At 44.7% G+C, this 19,994-nt stretch overlaps 1 protein-coding gene across 3 annotated transcripts in view; it reads right to left on the minus strand.

The window, feature by feature from the left end:
- CDYL (chromodomain Y like) overlaps positions 1–19,994 on the minus strand; it is a 173,550-nt gene that overhangs the window by 57,029 nt on the left and 96,527 nt on the right. For all 3 annotated transcript variants that reach the window (XM_081827746.1, XM_081827745.1, XM_081827744.1), the window contains exon 2: positions 14,486–15,152. In XM_081827746.1, the coding sequence (XP_081683872.1) occupies positions 14,486–15,152 (667 nt within the window). The remainder of the gene's footprint in view (positions 1–14,485; positions 15,153–19,994) is intronic.

Here is a 19,994-nt window from a genome sequence, read left to right on the forward strand (position 1 = left end):
ATCCTTCCCCGCAGACTGCTTCTCAACCCCCCCTCCCTCAGAATTCAGCAGGCCACTGCAGAAAAGGCACCAAGACACTGCCCTCCTTGGTGGCAGAGTAGGCTTTTCAGAATCAGCTGAGCCTGTAAAGGGACAGCCCCGGTCTGTCTCCCGAGGGGAGAGGCCAGCACCCAGAAGCGCATCACCTCCCAAGTACTGACTGGGGACCAGGCCTGATGTTCGGGACACTGAGCTGTCAAAGAGTGATTAAGACAGTACTTTAGGTCACCAAGGACTCCAGAGGGTTTAATATTCTTAATCAAGTCTCGAGGGGACTGGAGAGGACAGAAACTCAGGTTAGTATCCCAATCATTTAAACTGACTTCATTAAGAGACTGTGATACACATCATTTTTATAACCATGCTAATGGGGCTACTATTTTTTTTTTTTTTTAAGATTTTATTTATTTATTTGACAGAGAGAGACACAGCGAGAGAGGGAACACAAGCAGGGGGAGTGGCAGAGGGAGAAGCAGGCTTCTTGCCGAGCAGGGAGCCTGATGCGGGGCTCGATCCCAGGACCCTGGGATCACGACCTGAGCCGAAGGCAGACGCTTAGGGACTGAGCCACCCAGGCGCCCCGGGGCTACTATTTTTATCCAACGTATACTTCTGAAATTCAGGTAATGCTGGGGTGGGTGGTGTGTCTCAGGCTGGCAGGTGCACAGTGGATGACCCGGGGACTGAGGAGATCTGCTAGGGATTACTGTCACTATTTCAGAGCACGGACTTTGTGACAATTCCTTCTCAGCACAGAGGTGGAGGGGGCCATCTACAGCGCACAGCTGAACTCCAAGTGGCTAAGACAGTCCTAAGTCCACGCTGTGGCTCTACGGTGGGAACAGATTTACATCTTTTCCCCGACAGCACACTTCCCGCCCTCAGCTGCACATACATAAGTAAGAACGTAAACTGCAGGCAGAAATTAGAGTGGGCCATGATGGAGATAACTGGGCAGAAAGGAGGTTGTTTTCAGGTATTTTGAGAGCCTAGTGTGTTCCTATTAAAAAATTATTTTAAGCACAGTCAACTCTTAAATAATGAAGTACGAAGGGCAGACCAGATGTTATCATAAATAAATGGGATGATAAAGGGTCATCTTCCCAAAAGGTGGGGAGGGCGGTGGCATGGAGAACGGAGGAGCAAATACACAGTTTGGAAAATAACCTGGAGGAAAAAATACCCTGGAGGTTAAGATTTAAAGTGTTTTCTTAATATTTCATATTTTGAATGCCTCGGCAGAGCCTATTTATGGTCCTAGACCGAGAGGCAATTACATTAGATCCTTACCACTAGGGGAGATGGGTATTTACTACATGAGGGTAATTACTTTTTTATAGAGATAGTTTATCTCATTAGATGTCATCGTTTCAGCAAGAACAGGTCTGCACAAGGATTAGTTTATTATAATCTCCTTATCAATAGTCTGCTGTACTGCTCTTGCCTTAAGGAATGTTGCCTATAACCTTTGGGCTGGACTTTCAGCACCGTGGCCTGGCCAAGAGCACAGTATGGCTCCGTCCACTCTGGACCATTTCACCCTTGACTTCAGTAGGGAGGCAGTTTTACCAGTATTGCTACTTCCTGTCAACTGCAATGCCATTCAAATGGATCCCTAGAGTCAGAAACAAAGGCTCTTTCACGGACACTGGTCCTACCAGGCTATGAGCTCCTAGAAGTCAGGGGCTGTCGTTCACTGGGCTCTGGATGATCAGCATCTAGCATGGAGCCTGGCACACAGCAAACGCTCGCTAAGTGCCAGGTAACAAGGCGGGGACCTTCCAGAAACTCCCCCATGCAGAGGCTGCGATGGTCAGAGAATGGCATGGAATGTATTCACTCAGAAATTCAAAGCAAGGTTTAAAATGTGCCTTAAAACCAGAGGAAAAACTATTTCAGGAACTCCAAGTCAGGAAGACAGTTAATCAGGAGCCAGCAAGCACGCTTGGAACCACGTAACGTGAAGCAAGCACAGTTGTAGGGTCCAAAGCCATGGGAAGTGGGAGAGGTGGGGTGACCTGAGAGCCGTAGGGGACCCAGGCTCCTGGGGAGAAAGTAAATTAGAAGCCTCTTGTCCCACAAGCACTCAGATAACGGCAAGCAGTTGTATACATCTTACAGCAGACGGCGTGTTCTTTTATTACTGCATTTGTTCAGTGGAGTTGAATGAATTCCTTAACTAGATTTTGCCCAGATAAAACAATAATGTATTACTCTTAATAAACAGTTAAAATGGTAACTTTGAAATTCAGTAACATCAGAAAAACAGTAATTATGAAGACACGTTAGGATGAGCCACGAAGGAAGAGAAGGCTTTATCCACCTCCCGCATTTGGTGGCCACCTATCTCGAGGCAGGGAGGAGAAACCCTGGGGACACAGCTGTAAAGAGGAGCGTGTCAGGGTGCCTGGCTGGTTCAGCTGGTGGAGCATGTGACTCGATCTTGGGGTCATGAGTTCGAGCCCCGTGACGGGGGTAGAAATTACTTTAAAAAAAATTAAAAAAAAAAGAAAAAAGAGGAGCGTGTCAACTCTACTTAAAAGGACATGTGGAAGTAGAGCAGCTCAGAGGAATGGGGCAGCCTGCTGACCTTGACTGGGAAGAAGGACCCTAGTGCTTAGGCAGTGGTGGGGGGAGGGCAGCTGGAACCCCCAGTGGATGGCCCTTGGCCCCAGCTGCTGCCCTGTCAGCATCCTCCCAAAGGCCCCATGCACCAAATAAATATCCTTGTGCGCATGTGCCCAGCAAGCAGTCTTGGGGGCTGTGCCTCTATTTTTTTTTTTTTTAAAGATTTTATTTATTTATTTGAGACAGAGAGAATGAGAAAGAGAGAGCACATGAGAGGGGAGAGGGTCAGAGGCAGAAGCAGGCTCCCCGCCGAGCAGGGACCCCGATGCGGGACTCGATCCAGGGACTCCAGGATCATGACCTGAGCCGAAGGCAGTCGCTTAACCAACTGAGCCACCCAGGCGCCCCGAGGGGCGGGGGGCTGTGCCTCTTAAAGGGGGGCAAAAGAACAGCCACAAAGGCGCCTGGGAAAAGAAACACCCAGAGAGGTAAAAGGTGTAAAAAAGTAGTAGTGTTCCAGAAACAAGTACTGGGGTGAGGACGTAAAGTGTGGTAGGAAAGTAACATGGTGCAGCTGCTACAGAAAACAGTATGGAGGCACCCCAAAATCAAAAACAGAATTATCATATGATCCTACAATTTCACTTGTGGGTATTTATCCAAAAGAATTCAAAGCCAGGTCTTGAAGAGATATCGATTGCAGCCATATCGATTGCAGCATTATTCACAACAGCCAAGAGATAGACGCAACCCCATGTCAGCTGACAGATGAACGCATAAAGAAAATGTGGTTTATATGCACCATGGAATGTTACGCAGCCTTCAAAAAGAGGGAAATCCTGTATCAGGCTTCAACATGGATGAAGCTCCAGGACATCCTGAAGTGATACAAGCCTATCTGATGTAGTCAAAACCAAAGAAACAGAAAGAAGAATGGTGTTTGCTGGGCTGTGGGGGAGACGGGAGGGAGCATTAGTGTTTAAAGGGTAGAGTTTCAACTGTGTCAGGTGAAAATGTGATTGAGCCCGGGAGCACAGCAATGTGAATACACTTGTAACGTTTCTGAACTATGCATTTAAAGATGTTTAAGATGGTAACGTAAGGTGTATGTGTTTACTGCCACAATTAAAATGAAAGCAAAAACAATGACATGGCACTCATATTAAATGTGGCAGGGAGTGGCCTGGAGTGACCGTGGCCCGAGGACCAAGAGCCCCTGCAGAGCGGCACGGCAGGAGCCACACAGGGGGTGGGTGGGAAAGGAAAAGAGCAGGCAATCCTGAACGAAATGTCCCACAAGTGTGGCCTAAAAGGAAAATCAGAATCAGGGTGGAGACAAGTGGAACCCTGAAGAAAAGGCGTTCATGAGTTCCAGTCCTTCCCGTCTTTCAGCCTAGTGTGATCAGTAAAATGGGCATCACTCACCAGTCCCAGCTGGGGTGAGCAGCAACACATGCATGGAGTGAACCCAGGGACGCAGGGACACAGTAAACGCTAGCTGCCACCAGGATGAGCGATGTGGCTGTCGTGGCTTCCACGTGCAGCCCAGTCCTCTGGGGTGACAAGGAAGGGCGGGACCCTAAAGCCTGTCTTCTGGGGAATGCTGACATAGGACCAAGAGGTCAGTGAAGCAGACAGTAAGGGAGGGGGGAGGAAGGAGTCAGAAAACATAGGCTTCAACAGGGCAGGGTGTTCATCTGGGTCTGGGGGAGGATGAACACTCTCCACTCCAGAGACCGTGAGGGAAGGCGGAGGACCAGCGAGCAGGGCAGGTATCTGGCTTCAGGGAGGGCAGGAAGGTGAACGGGAAATCCTCCTTCAGGAGGTTGAACGTGACGGGGAACTTGAGGAAGACACAGCTATGAGCGCTGAAGGGCTGCTACTAAGTTAGGGGCAGATGAGAAAGGGGAAGAAGGCAGTTCAACCGAGAAAAATTATAGAGAAAGGCTGCAGCTTGGCAATGACAAAGAGGAAACGCACAGAATCACACAGCGAGGTTATTTTCATCTCAAAATGACCAAAAACCTAAGGCACTGGAAAGGCTCTGGTGGTCTGAAGCTCATTCTAGTGACACTGAGCTCTGGAAGTGCCTGAATCTGGGTGAGGGGCCCTACTTATTACCCATAAAGTTGCCTCCTGGATATTGTCATAGAGAGCAAAATTATTCACTGATATTTTTAAAAGATGTTCTACACCATTAACCTACAGATGTTTTCTTGAGTTTTTCCAGCTCAAAGAATTACATATCATTCCGTATTTGCAAGCAAGCTCAAAACTTGCCCTGGCTCTTACTTCCTCGGCAATTTCTCCCAACCACCCCCACAAACCTCATTCTTTTTCCCACGGAGCCTTTTTTAGAAGACAAACACTAACGATGAAAGTGGAAGTGAAGAAAACTGCTCTGACAACTCACTGGCTCACATACAAATGTTAATTAAGCACCTATTATATGTAAACAATGAGACTAGACAATGTAGAAGATTCTAAAGAAGATTACAATGTTTGCTACAATGTTTTCCCATTCTACCATCTAAAGTTTTATTGAATTTGTCTGTTCTGGATCTTTCTCTGGATCTCTTCCGCCAGATTTTACTTTTTTGGTGATTCCCCTAAAATCAGTGCTCCTCTACATAGCCTAGGTGTCCAAGCTGCTTAAGACTCCACCCAAAGCAAAAGCACCTTGGGGAACAGGACTCTGTAGAGTCTTCTTTTAAGAGGTCCCTAATAAACTGACTCAAACACAGCCTTTCCTCATTTGTAATGAAAAATATGACTGCCTACTTGTAAAAGGTGACATACCAACTTACGAGACAGACACAGTGCCCAGCCTCCCCACCCCCCCAACTTCAAACACAGGACTCTAACAGCTATGAAGGAAGAACAACACACAATGACACACAAAAATAGAAAATGAAAAGGCGAATACAGAGTTCAGTCTCATGGTGAGCAACTGGGAGAAGAAGATCATGTACGGTTTGAGAGGACTGCCCAAAAGCTAAAACATGAATTAAAATTATTATTCATTTACTATTCCATATTTAACACTCATGATATTCTGTAACTTAGGAAAGCACTGTTGTATTTTAAGGGTAATCTTAATTGTGTCAAGACTGTCAGGAGTTCAGTCTCTTCCACTCCTACTGCTAATAGCCCTGGGTTGCGCTTGGGTAACCAGAGTTTGGAGGAAGCCGATCTCCTCTCTTGGAACTTCTGGGAAAGAGAAACTCTTTTCTGCCTGGTTTGCTGTGAGGGTTGGGATGCCAGCTAGAATTGTAGATAGCATCTGCCTTCCCCATGGGATGGGTTTGCCTGAATGAAGCCCAGAGGTGGAGAGAAGGGGCTGGGGCTTGGTTACTTCTTAGGCAATGGATCCACCTAAGCCTGGATCTTGCTCACCTGAGCCAATAGATGGCATTTTTGTCTGTTTGTTTGTTGAAGCCAATTTGAGTCAGTTTCAGGAGAGAGAGTCTCTCTGAGGGAGAGAAAGTCTCAACTAATAGAGTACTGGCAACACTATGAATGAGGCTTATAAAAAATTCCTTTCACCAGTGTGACCAAGTGAGCACAAGCAGGGGGAGGGGCAGAGGGAGAAGCAGACTCCCTGCTGAGCAGGAAGCCCAGCATCGGGCTCCATCCCAGGACCCCGGGATCATGACCTGAGCTGAAGGCAGACCCTTAACCGACTGAGCCACCCAGGTGCCCCGAGACAAGTGAGATTTGTAACAAATATCCGGCCCCCACCAGCAGGTGCCAAAAAGAGCAAATATTTTCAAAAAAGGAATTTCACTTGAGTCGGTGACTTGTTTTTATTCTGCCCCTGTGCCAGTCAGTTATAAAGTTCAAGAGGAGCAGGACCTGTAGTCAGATTCTTTTCTGACATATGACCTAAATAACCCAAATTTCTTTTAAATTATAAAACTCCAAGTTAATAAAATACACTTTGGTATATTCGAACCTGAGCAGGAATCGTAAGATTAATGCAAATTAATGTGAGGTTTTGTCATTAAACTTGTAAATCCCCTAGGGTGGAGACTCGATGGCACTATTCGTTCTAACCCCTGGCATGGAAGTTATCATCCTGGAGTGGGTGCTGGGAGAGCCAAAGTCAGTGAAGTCTTCTGAAATGCTCCTGTTCAAAGGATGTACTTTCCGGCCCCGACACGCGAGATCAGCGTGGTCCTTGGGTGAGGAGGACACGCATGTTCACAAAGTCTTCACAGTTTGAAAAGGTTGAACGACTCTGTCCCCCCCTCAAGAGGCAAGATATATAAAGGGAATTAACAGAAAAATAAATGCAAACAATTCTAACCTGTGAAACCAGAACTTCCACATTTTAAAATTAAAACAAGGAGATACCATCTTCTACTTTAAATATCTGACAGGTATTTAAAAGTTGATTAAGAATAATAGGAAAATGGGCACTCACAATCTTTACAGCTTGCTTAGAGAGCAATTTGGCAGCATCTAGCACAATCTTCATTACAGCCCTGGACTCTTGTTGACAGCAGCAAGTGTCCAGCTAAGGCTCACACAGGTGGGAGGGGGGTGCAGGGGGCACGCACACCACACGCACACGCACGTATGTGAGCACATGGACAGACGCACACCTGCGGGAGGGAGGAAGTCAGTGAGTGAGGCTGAACGTAGACAACTGGGGAGCGTGGATGAAGTCTATGGGTTCTTCTTGGACTGGTTTCAAAACCTCCATAAATATGAAATTGCATCCAAAAAGACAAAAATCAAGTTTAAAACTTCAAAAGAGGTAGAGATCTGTGTCTTAAAATAGAAAGCTCTCCACAACATGATGTTAAACGAAAGAGGCAGATACCAGAACGATGTATATAGTATGATTCCATATCAAAGAGTATAAATATGTACAAGGTCTGAAAGGAAAGCTGTCAAACTATTAATGTTCCCTTTGGGGAGGGGGTAATGGTAAACTTTCCTACTAGGCTCACTGTACTTCTAAACTACTTGCATAAAAATTCATAGTATTTATGGATTACTCAGGTTTAAGACAGGAGGTGCGTTAACATTTCTGCTGTTGCAACATTGATAAAATGTATTCATCTGTGTAGAAAAAAAACTCTTAATGTCCACGCTGAGGTTCTCACATAGTGGATGCACCCAGACACAAGCCCTGTGCAGGTAGATGGGAAGAACAGACACAGAGATCTGTCACGATGCCTGAGGCCATTACCAGCATCTTAAAGGCAGGGCCCAGGATGCTAAACCAGTAAGCGTCCAGGCCCAAATGCCAAAGTGCCCCCTGCTGAGAAATACGGACACTGAATTGGAGGGGTGGGCAGGTACGTAGGATATGTACTCGCACAATAAATAGCCACAAACATTTTAGAGGAATGAGGTAGGGCTACTTGTGTGGATATGCAAATATATCCAAGATATATCAAAATTAAAAACAAAAGCCTAAGTTGGAGAGCTGTATGACAAGTATGAACCCACTGATGTATTTAAAAGATATGCATGTTTATAAAATTTCTGGAAGGAAAAAACTGTTAACAGCAGTTATCTCTCTCTGGAGAGGAGTAGGCGGGGCTTGGGGGGGTGCTTCTATTTTTCTTTTTTTCTTTCAAATGCTTTATTTTACAATGCTTTCCTGTCATTTAAAATTTCTAATTATAAATATTTATTAAACCAAATCACAAAAGCCCGAAGACAATTTTAAATCAAGATATACTAAGGCTAACAAGCAACCTCACCAGAGAATAGGATCTAACCATAAGAAACCTAAAATATACTGTAAACAGAAGAATTTAGTAGTGTTCTTATTTATTTCCCATCTTGCTCTAGAAAACCAAATTAAAAAAAAAGCATGGTACAGTGGGGTTGTTGCGACCCTTTGGCGAGTACCAGAGCCACCCGGCGGGCTTGTGGGAAACAGGCTTCTGGGCCCAGGGGACACTGCAGTTCAGGAGGCGTGAGGGGGGCTTGGCTGGGGACCTGCATTTCTAACAGGCCCCCAGAGTCCCCCCGTCGCGGCTGCTTGGGGAACCTCACTTTGAGAACCACCGGTATAGGAAGAAATACTCAAGAGAGTGGAGACGAAAAGAGAAAACTAAACAGTCACAAGGGCTCTGAAGCAGGTTCGCTGGGTCACCCCTTCCCCAAGCCCTAATCACCCCTGAACAATGCCATCAAACCCTGGAAATGTGGGGGCGGGGGGGGGGGTCCTCTGGCAGCAAGCCAGTGTTGCTCCTGCTGGGATGTGTGCTGGTCAGGAGCAGGCTGGCTTTATCCATAACCTAAACTTCTTAGGCCAGCTGAATGGGTTATCATATTTAATTCATTTTTACGTAACATCAGAAATATGATTACAAGAGGTGAGCTGTGGCCTCAAGGGAAATGATGTCTAATGCTCTGGAAAGGCTCTAAGTGAAAATAATTGTCGAATCAGGTATAAGTGAGGATATGGGAAAAATGAAAAAAATATCCCAGGACTGTGTACTCAGATTTGTAAGCACTGAAGTTTCTGTTCCACTTCAATGAAATCTGCAATGGCAACAGCAGATGCTGTATTATGGATGCACTTCCCACACAACCGAACTCTAGTCCACGGATCCACACCCAAAGAAAAGGGCTTGACTCACCAAACAAATGGCAAAGCAAAGGCCTTTAAAGGCCTTGGCTCTACATCAGTGGCAAAGAGGTGCCCATTTTTAACTTTTTAAAATGAAATGATTATGGGTGGTATGTCCTCAAAGATTCCTGGAGGTGACCAACTTTTTACGCTAACAGACTGCTGCTGGATGAACGCATCTTCTCGAAGAGCTTTGTGCCTAAAATGCCACTCAGTGCTCAAGCAGAGAAGAGTTCTGCAGCCCACTGAGCTCCCCCTCACAAAGAAGGAACAATCTTGTCTGGGCCACCACACCATTCTGCCTGGGGCATCCCAGTCACCGCTTTGTGGGGCGTGGAGCTGCTATCTGCTTGCCTCGAAACTTGACTCCACTTTGGTTCAATTTTAGCTTCTGTAATCTTTCTACATATAAGTAGGTTTGTTCCCAGTGAGATAAGACAGCGGAAGTATCTAGCATGGAACCCATTTTACAAGAGGCTCCAGAAAATGTTTGTTGGTTTCCAATGCAAGTCCTTTGTGATCAAACCCTCACTGGCACGGTCAATGGACTGCCTGCTAGGGACAGCTTCAACTGTCCTCTTTTACCGGGTAGACTTCTCCTGTTGGGGCCTGCTGAACAGCTCCTGCCACTGGTCTCCTGATTTTTTAACTATCCCTGGAGCTAAATTCTAATCTCAGCACATCAATCATAAATGGCCCTAGGGGACCATGGGCCTCTTACGTGGGTGGAGCTACTGATTTGGAACAACAGCTTCCCTGATAATAACAGAGAAGGGAGACAGATGATCAGCTTCATATTCCTACTAAGGGGAATTTACACTCCGGCTCCTCAGAAGAAACCAAATTTTCCTGAACAATTTCTCCCAGGAGCCTCCTTGGATGGAAATGCTCACAGGATGAGCATTTGTGGTATGTTAAGGTACCTCTTCACTTTCTTCCTGAATCTGCTGGCTTTGGCTTAATCTCTGGCAGCAACCCTAGGCAGTAACATTGATGGGGTTTAGAAGTCATTTTTTTAAAAGTGTGTTAACAGTGTTTTCTCAAGTGTCATACTTGTCAAACGATGAACAATTATATATTTGAGTTCATAAAAGAACAAAGTAACAATAATCCAGTTTTTAAAAGCAGTTGCTTCTTTTGTAGGATTAATTTGTTAGGCAATTACAAGAGCAAGAAAATACCCTCATTAACTTATTAATATAAAGAAGAGAATCATATCACCTAAACTTTAAAATTTTTCATATTTCTGAATGAAGCAATATAGTCATCTTTTAAACCTTTGTTTCATACTTAAAACAGTTACAAACCAAATATACATATGGTTATTCTGTAAAAGCAACTGTGTGTGTTAAAAGTTCTCCAGAAACATTTACTCTCTTGGTTAACAGGTATTTAAATATCTGTTGCGTTTGGTGGCAAAAATATCCCTCATACACACATGATTAATGTTTTGAATAAGATGATTCATTTCCCAGTGACTCCACAAGTATCTGCTTCAGTTAGTTTTAAAAAAACAAATCAGGGGCGCCTGGGTGGCTCAGTCGTTGGGCGCCTGCCTTCGGCTCGGGTCATGATCCCGGGGTCCTGGGATTGAGCCCCACATTGGGATCAAGCCCCACATCAGGCTCCCTGCTCAGTGGGAAGCATGCTTCTCCCTCTCCCGCTCCCCCTGCTTGTGTTCCTGCTCTCGCTCTCTCTCTCTGTCAAATTAATAAAAAAAAAATCTAAAATAAATAAATAAATAAATAAATAAATAAATAAATAAAAAAACCAAAGCAGTTTTCTTATGTAGCCCTAAAACTGATGTGGAAAGTAAAAACAAACAACTACTTCAAGAAATTATGAGTGTGGACCAACAGCCTGACACAGCTTCAGTACTGCTCTCTCAGGAAAGAAACACCCCGAGGGCTAGTAATAGGTTTTGGAGAATGTTCCTGTACTTCTGGCCTCCAGACTCGGTCATTTCAATAGCATTTCTTCCCTCACATTGAGTGTGACCCAGCCACAGGGCTACAAAGAACGTACTACAGTCCTTGTCTTCAGGGAGCGCCCATTCTCCTGGAATTGTTCCCTCCACAAACACTGGCAGGGCACCCACCATGCACAGGTACTGCTCTGGACATAGTAGGATTTTGCCCTGGCAAAACAAAATCCCTTCTTGGAGCTTACTTTCCAGAGGAGGGAACAAAAGCACCTTTCTACAAAGGGAAAGGGTGAGGAGGAGCAAAGGCACTGACCCACTTAAGCAACTGCCCACAGGTGGCCATATTGTCTAACACACCATTTGCTTTTGCCATCATATTTCATTCAGAAAGGACACTCCAATGGGAGGCTCCAGAGGGAAGAGGAGATGGTTCTTTTCCCTTCTAATCTGCAAGATCATGGCCATGTCCCTTACCACTGTCCTAAAAAATCTTCCTGAGTGGCTTCTGTTCTTCTAAGTGGAGAGAGTACTCTCAACAGTACATAGGACTCAGGGCCAGGAGAGAGAGGTGGTCACGAGGGCCTTGCATGTACGGTAGTACTCCCATCCTAATCAGTGAATCTAACTCCACAGAACAAGATAAAGTAATTCAAGAATTTATGCTTACGCATCCCTGGTGGTTTCAACCAAAGCCACCTTTATGGACATTGAAAAATGTTTTCAAAATGGGAAGAAGAATAAAAAAGGAAATCACTAACTCCTTATTTAAACAGAAGCCACTACCCTCCTTTTCTACGAAACTGGAGGCTTTGCTGAGGGCAAAGACAAAACATGGAAACTTTAGGGTCAAAAAAGTTTTGAAAATCATGCCCCCACACCACCCCCTAAAAGTGTATGTACACACAACTTTTGTGGACAAAGTGGAACCACAGATCTTCTGAAGCCTTTTGTGTTCCCTTACTTTCCAAAAATACGGCCCTAGGACTGCGACTTCATAGAGCAAGGATTAGCAAACTTCTTCTGTAAAGAGCCAGACTGCCAGTTTTTTCAGCTTTGCAGGCTATACAGTCTCTGTCATAATGATTCAACTCTGTCCTTGTACCTAGAAAGCAGCCACAGACCCTAAGTCAATGAACGAATGTGGCTGTGTTCCAATGAAACTTTATTTATGGAGGGGCTCCTGGGGGGCTCAGTTGGATGAACGACTGACTCTTGATTTCGGCTCAGGTCATGATCTCAGGGTTGTGAGATGGAGCCCTGCATTGGGTAAGAGTCTCTCTCCCTCTGCCCCTCCCCCATCTCTGTCTCTCCAAAAACAAAAAAACAGTCTCTTTCCCCTCTCTAAAAAGCAAAACAAAACAAAACCCCCACAAAACTTCATGGATACAGAAATTTGGATTTCTTATATTTTCAACATGTCATTACATATTATTCCTCTTGGTTTTTTTTCAAACATGAGAAAGTGTCAAAACCATTCTTAGCTTGCAAGCTGTACAGAAACAGGCGGGGCGCTGGGCTTGGCCCACAGGCTGGCTTGCCAACCGCGGTCCCAGAGTCAGCAGACGTCCAGCCCTCATCTACTGCACACAGCCCAGCGCAGTGCCTGGCCCTGAGTCATCAACAGAGAAGTAGATGCTCCTCGTCTAGTGGAGGCAGCAAGTAAAGCTGAGAACACGGGAGTAGGAAGTAAGGAACGTGTTCTGATTCCATCTCTGCCTTCAGCTCTCTCTGAACACCACAGTCTCCGCGGACTTGACTGCCCTCTCTGTGAAACAGAGCACGCAATTCGATGGCTAATCATCTCTTCTGCCCCTGAGCCTCTATGATCCTTCATTTATAGCGAAGTAAAAGAAGCAGGCCAACAATTTGGGAAGTCAACTTGGTAATAAACAAGCTCATACAAGTTCCAGGTGAGGGTGAAACTTTTGGAGTAAGGAAGAAAAGCAGCATTTGGGTAAAGCGTGTTATTGGAAAAATACTAGCCAAATGGCAATTTACTGTCCAAAGGGAAACCCCAGATTTCCGTTTAGATCCCTCCCTCTTCATTGCTCCACAAAGGTCTAAACCAAAACTCACTGATGCACCACAACAAGACGGATAGGGCAGTGTCTTAGGTGAACAGTTCTCCTCAAGGGAAATAGCTCCCCTCCTTCCAAACCAACACCATTTTGTTTTATTTCACTAAGGGTGAGTTGGCGGGACACTCAGACAGATACAATCACAACAATGCAGCACAGAGGACATGGATGGCATATGAGACCAGAGGATGCAAGAGCACGTGGGTCCTGAACCAGAAGGCAGAGTGGGAGCTCCAGAGGAGGCATGATGCTCCTGGTAGAGAGGGAGCTGAGAGGGGGTGAGGGCCAAGGAGAGACTCAGGAGCACGCCTGCTAACTAAAACAACGGTGGCTGGATTGGACTGCTGACAGGGATGCCCCTCCCCCACCTCCGTCCAAGAACTACAGAAAATGGACAGAAACCCTCAACAGGCAGGAAGCAGGGAGACCAATGAGAAAACTATGGCAGGTAAGAAATGACCAGGGCCCAAAGTGAGACCAAACTAGTGGGGCTCACATCAGAGAAACCCATAACAGAACTCTATAAAAATCGGTGGCTAGCCGAGGCATGGGGACAGTCAGGGGAAGGGAGCTGTGTTAATCCCAGCTGCGCAGTCTTAGGAGCTGGGGAGGCCACGGCACAACCAGGTAAGCTGCAGAATCCAGGAGCCGAAACACAACAGAAAATACCACCCCTGCTGAGTGGACTCCTACTCTGAAAAAGGGACAACGAGATCTGAACAGTTGATGATTACAGATGAACAAATCAAAGTCCCATAGGTTCTATTAGGTGATTGGTACCTTCACCTGAAAGGCATTTCCGGTTATTTAAATGCGTCAGCAAAATAAGGCTCGTGACTTCTAATCAATACTGGTCACATTTAGAAAATTCAGATGGACCCTTAACATGAGACTTTCTACATACTAAGATGTATGAAGGTTCACAAAGAAACCTTCTATAAAGGAAAATACCACGCGTAATGGATTTAGAGTGAGGAGCCGCTGTTCAAAGCAAGTCGATGTGGTGGGACGGTTTGTGGGTACAAATTAAACAGAGACAGCTAGTGCTGATTGAAAAGAGAAATGCCAAAGGCTTCAGGTAAACAAAGAGGCTGCACCGGCTCTCAGAGGTTCCAGTCCACAGCCTCCCCAGACTTCCATCAGCCTGCCCTCTAGAGTAAGACCAACACGGAAGAAAAGAGTGCCTACACACCTTGAGAAAATTGCCAGCATGCTGAGAAACAGCCTGTGACCATCGACAGGGACGCTGCCTACTGAGCAGCTCACCTGGACACTCACCTTTTCCGTTAACAGCTAATCCCGTGGCCATGGCTGCAGTCACAGGGCCAGACACCTGAGGCACTAATGGGTGTATTCGGGGCCTGCTCCCCATCCTAGCTCGCTCTGCACCAGGGCCCAACAAGGCTCCGACTGGCTTTTCGGCTGCTGCTTCTGGTGCTACCGTGTCCTCCTGACCCTGTTCGATGGGGTCCAGCTTCTCAGGGCTCTCGTTCTGAAAGCCGTCCACTGCGGTCCTGCTCTTAATGGGGCTCTTAGGCACAAGTATCTTTATACCTGATTTTGCTAGGTCCATGTTCTTCCGGTTTGAGAGAGATGGAGCTGTGTTCTTCCTGAACTTCTGGCTGGCAGCAAATAACTGACTGTTTTTGGACTCGTGGTCTTTGCCAATCACTAGTGACTTAGGAGAGGTCTTTGAAAAGTTGCTGTTGGTGGATCTGGAGATCTGTTTCCTGGCATTGTTTGGAGAGGTCCTATTTGTTCTGGTTAGTGTGCTTTCTTTCTGCTTTTCGGTGTGGCGTCTGTTAAAATCATGAATGTACTCCTCACAGTTCACAAGGTGCTGCTCTGGTTCCCAAGTGTCGTCCTCACTGTCATAGCCTTTCCACCGAACCAGATATTCTATCTTCCCTTTTTTGTTTTTCCTTTTGTCAACGATACTTTCAACCTGTTTATAAACAGAAAAGAAAGAGGTGTCAACGTATTATCTGGGAAAAAAGGGGCAAGTTTCATAAGGAAGCATCAGAAATAATAAAAACCACAACAGATAAAGAAAATGACCATCTCTTTCCTAAGCTGAAAAAAGCACAGGAACAGAACATTGGGGATTTTAGCAATTTCCTTGAAATTAAGTCAGACAAGATGCTAAAATTTTATGCCCAGAATACATGGACATACATTAAGTAGCCTATTTTTCTGTGATTCAAAGGGGGCTCTGTTTTTATTTTTACCTCAGACCCTGACCACCTGAGTTGGTTCTGTTACAGCTGGAACAGGACTAGTCATCTGCAGCCTTCTGCCTGGTCATCCTCAGGGCACCCACGGCAGGCCCTCCTCAGGCACTAGCTCAGCGGTGGTAAACACTAGCTACGAAGGGCTCGGAGCCTCCTGACGTGTGGAACTGGCTCACGGAAGAAACGGTCAGTATTGCAAGTATCAGTGAGAAGCACTCGGTTAAAACGGAGAAAGGTCCATAGACAGTGTGATGCTGTATCAGTAACAAAATGGTCTGGAATGGTCAGTTATTTACCTCCAAATATTGGTTTGAACTAATTTTATTATTATTTTAAGATTTTATTTATTTGACAGAGAGAGACACAGCAAGAGAGGGAACACAAGCGGGGAGAGGAAGAGGGAGAGGTAGGCTTCCCGCTGAGCAGGGAGCCTGATGCGGGACTCGATCCCAGGACCCTGGGATCATGACCTGAGCCGAAGGCAGGCGCTTAACGACTGAGCCACCCAGGCGTCCCTGAACTAATTTTACACTAACATCTTCAAAGGAAGATGCTGCTAATCTTTGAATATGATGATCAATATATCCCATACCTAATTTATGAGTTCACACTAATTTATGAATTTGCCATGAAAGATAGTTATTACTGTGACATAGCTATTACCTTCACATTAAGTGTAAATGGGAGATCTTTGATGACTCACGCGAACAAAATCTATTTGACATAATTTCCCCATGTTATTGGGGAAATATTTAGAATCTGTTGGAACCTCTCTATAGTTAACATAAAAACCATCAGCCTGCTTCCCCGGTGGCAGCGTGCATCTCTGTACCTTGCAGGGAGAGGCCTACAGCCACAGAGCAGCTCTTTAATTAAGGATACAACGTCTAAGCCCATCAATTACCAAGAACATAAATAAATTTCTGGCAAACCTACGGGTCAGGTCAGATGACATAATGGTATACCTAGTTCTCCAACATTCCAAAATAACAGAGGCTAACTTAGCGTACAACAACAGACACTTTTGGAGAATGGGAGAATACCTTACCTCATCATTTCCCCCACTCTCAAAATCCACCCCCATCAAAAAAACTCTCCAATATGTCTACCTGGGATATAGGGAATTAAAGCCCTTAACTACAGAAAAGCCTAAAATTAAATACACATTATTGCTTCCGTGAAAAAAGGATTAAGGGTAAAGAAAGGACTTGTTTCAGCAGGTGGCAGATTTCATGCCTAACAGATCTCTACAGAGATAACTAATAATCGCTGTAGATTATTACCTAATAACTAATGTCGGATCTGCATATGTAAGTCCACACGGTCCATAATATAGCATGGAAAGCTTTGAAAGTGATTTTTTTTTCCTGCTCCTTTGCTTGTGAAAAGTTTTATACAAGGGCTTAAGTATTTCAATATAAGTAAAAGATGTATTTCTGGAAAATTCCACATGAATCAATTTCATAGCAGAAATAGTTTAAAAGTTTTAAAGACATGGGGTAAATAGATTCTCTAAGAGGAAACTACATTTTAATACTTATTTTCTTTCTAACTCAATTTCCAGTCCAGAAGCATGAAGTACAGTTGACCCTTGAGCAACATGGGAGTCGGGCACCAACCCCCACCTCCAAGGCAGTAAAAAAATCTGCATATAACTTCTGACTTCCCCCAAAACAACTACTGATATCCTGTTGGCTGGAAGACTTACCGATAACACACACAATTAACACATATTTTGTATATGTATTATATACTGTATTCTTACAGTAAAGGAAGCTAGAGAAAAGAAAGTATTAAAATGTTACTAAGAAAGTCGTAAGTACGAAAAAATACATTCATGGTACTGTGCGGTACTTATCAGAGAAAGTCGGTGTATAGAAGGACTCACGTAGTTCAAACCCATGTTGTTCAAGGGTCAACTAAACCGTACTAAACCGGAGCACCCAATTTTCCTTTCTTCCACTTTCTTAAAGCTGAAGAGGGAGCTAGTAAAGGAGGATGAGATTCTTGCCCCTCTTGTCCTTTCACTGGTGTTTCTTCTCTAGGGTTGTAACCCACAGGCACCTTCCTTTGCCAGCCCCGAGCAGTGTTGCCCCTCTCTCAGCAGCTGTGGTGTATATGCTATGTTTTATGTATACTCAGTGGTCAGATTTTGTTTAGACACCGAAGGCAGGCAGTAATAGGGGACCCATGAGACTGGGGGTTGGCAAACTTTAGGTAAAGGGGCACACAGGCCATATGGGCTCCCAACCACCAAACTCTTGTCACTGTATAAATGTTGTTCGTGTTGTAGCAAGAACAACATATAAAGGAGGAGACTTTTTAAAAGCAAAAACAATTCGATTTATGGACACTAAAATTAGATTTTCTAATTTACTTGTGTCATGAAATATTAAGCTTTTGATTTTTTTCAACTATTTAAAAAGGTAAAAACCATTCTTCGAGTTAACCTGAGGCCACAGTTTGCTGACCCCTGCATTAGATGCTGAGAAAGCAACAGGACACAGGACATTCAGGTTGCAGACTTGCCGTCCTACGGATTCTCATGGGGAACATGGCTTGCAAATTGACAAGACACATATAGCTGATAAGGAGACAGCAAGCATGTCTTTCAAGTGGCAGGTCTACCAGAATCACTCCAGGCCCTAGACGCAGGGTAGGGACGTTTAGGCCAATGACCATAGCCCTCTTAATACCAACTCGGACTCCACTGGTACATGACACCCTCTCCCCACCATTCAAGGACAGACGTCCTTCTTCCCCCTTTGAAAGCTTAAAGGAAAAGTCCTACTGATTCTTAGTCTGAGTGGCTAAAAGAAATTAGTCTCCCACAAAAAGGCATCATCACCCAGATTCAAAAATATTTGACCGTGCTAGTAAGCCTAAAATTACTTCCAGAGTGCTTTTATGATGGTGAGGGAGGAAAACCTTGATTCCAAGAGAAACACATAAATAAACTTTCCTTCAGGTTTTCGGTCCCTTCCCCTTGTGTTCTTCCTCTCCTTGCTAACATAGCCGTTTCTGAAAACTAGTCTCAGTTAACAGTCTTTTCAAAGTATACGCACAGGTATCCACCTCTAGTTACAGAATTTCAATGCAAAGAATTTTATATAAAACAAACTTATTAACACAGAAGTATAGAACCGCAGACTAGTTCTACTAAGATTCTTAAAAGCCCAAGACAAAATGAAGAAAGGCATGAAAATCTTATCCAAATTACCTGGATTGTTCTGCTGTGTTACCCACACTAACATGTGCAGTAAAATTCTGGTGAATCCAAATCACAATAGCCTTGACTACCTGCGGCACAGTAAACTGACCAAAGTTCTGTTCGTTAGGATTTCCTTCTAAAACTCAATCTAAAAAGCCAAGATGTGACACAAGTCAGACAAGGCTTTCCTTAACACTACAATGTCCTCTGATGGTTTGCACAGCTGTGAAATTAATCAAAAGATCATTCCAAACACCTAATTCACTTCACCTACCTCAGAGCACATCCTAGTATCTGTGGCCCCAGGAATGTGCTGAAATGTGCTACAGAGTCACAGAAGCCAGACAAGGATGGACAAAGGTTCCCTAACACAGAAACAAAAACCCACAGAGAAGCCCAAACTGGTTAAAGAGCTCAGGAAGAGTAGGAAGAAAGAGTAACTCTGCTATTGCTACATTAAATACCAAACAGCCTAGAAATTTTATCAGGGCAAGGCATCCAAATATATCAACTTACAGGAAAAGACCAAAGTTGCAAAATATAGTAGGAAAAGTTTGGCACATTGTGTTATCGATAACCTTGTCAGCGATACTTGCTGATTCCTCCCAGCCAGAACAGTGGGAGCAGGCTGCCAGGATAACTTTGAAACCACAAGAAATGCTGAAATCTTTTCTCAGGTTTGGGTCTTACACCAATGGCTGGAAAATCTGGAACAACAGAGCATCACTATGGAAAAAATGAATAAACAAAAACTCTGCTTTTATCAAAGAATTCTACAGGACCTTTGAAAAGCAACAGCTCTTTATATGAGGAAGAGAAGTGTTTCACCAGCCGTTTGAGAGTTGTGTTTACTATTAAAAGGAAAAGTTGCCTGAAATACTAAGAACATTTAACTATTAAAAACACAGGCAGATAGTTCCACTGCAAGAAGTAAAGGTGTAATATAAACATAAATATTTGACAACACTGTAAAGAAACCAAAAGCTGGTAGACACTCGAGGGACTAGACCCTTTAAACAAAGGAACCCAAGGGCTTCTGCACTCCCTGGTTGGCTGCTGGTAGGACTCACATAGAAAGTGCAGTCTTCCAGGCTTCGGGGGTCAGAAGGCCGAGTCAGGAGTTGACAGAGTGCTAGAAATCTAGTGGAGATCACAGACAGGAGGGCCCCCACAGAAGGGGGAGTCCCCTGAAACAATATTATAAACCCTCTCTAATCCCAGGTGGACTCCTGAACTACAACAGGCTAGTGGAAAACAACAATGGGTGTGTTGGGGGCACCCAAGTCCACCTCCAGGTTTGAGGATTCACTAGAACTCCGAGGCCTCAGCATGCAGTCTCACTCAT

This window comes from Leptonychotes weddellii, chromosome 8 (assembly GCF_054177405.1).
Source record: "Leptonychotes weddellii isolate Sample4059 chromosome 8, ASM5417740v2, whole genome shotgun sequence".
NCBI classification, from domain to species: Eukaryota; Metazoa; Chordata; class Mammalia; order Carnivora; family Phocidae; genus Leptonychotes; species Leptonychotes weddellii.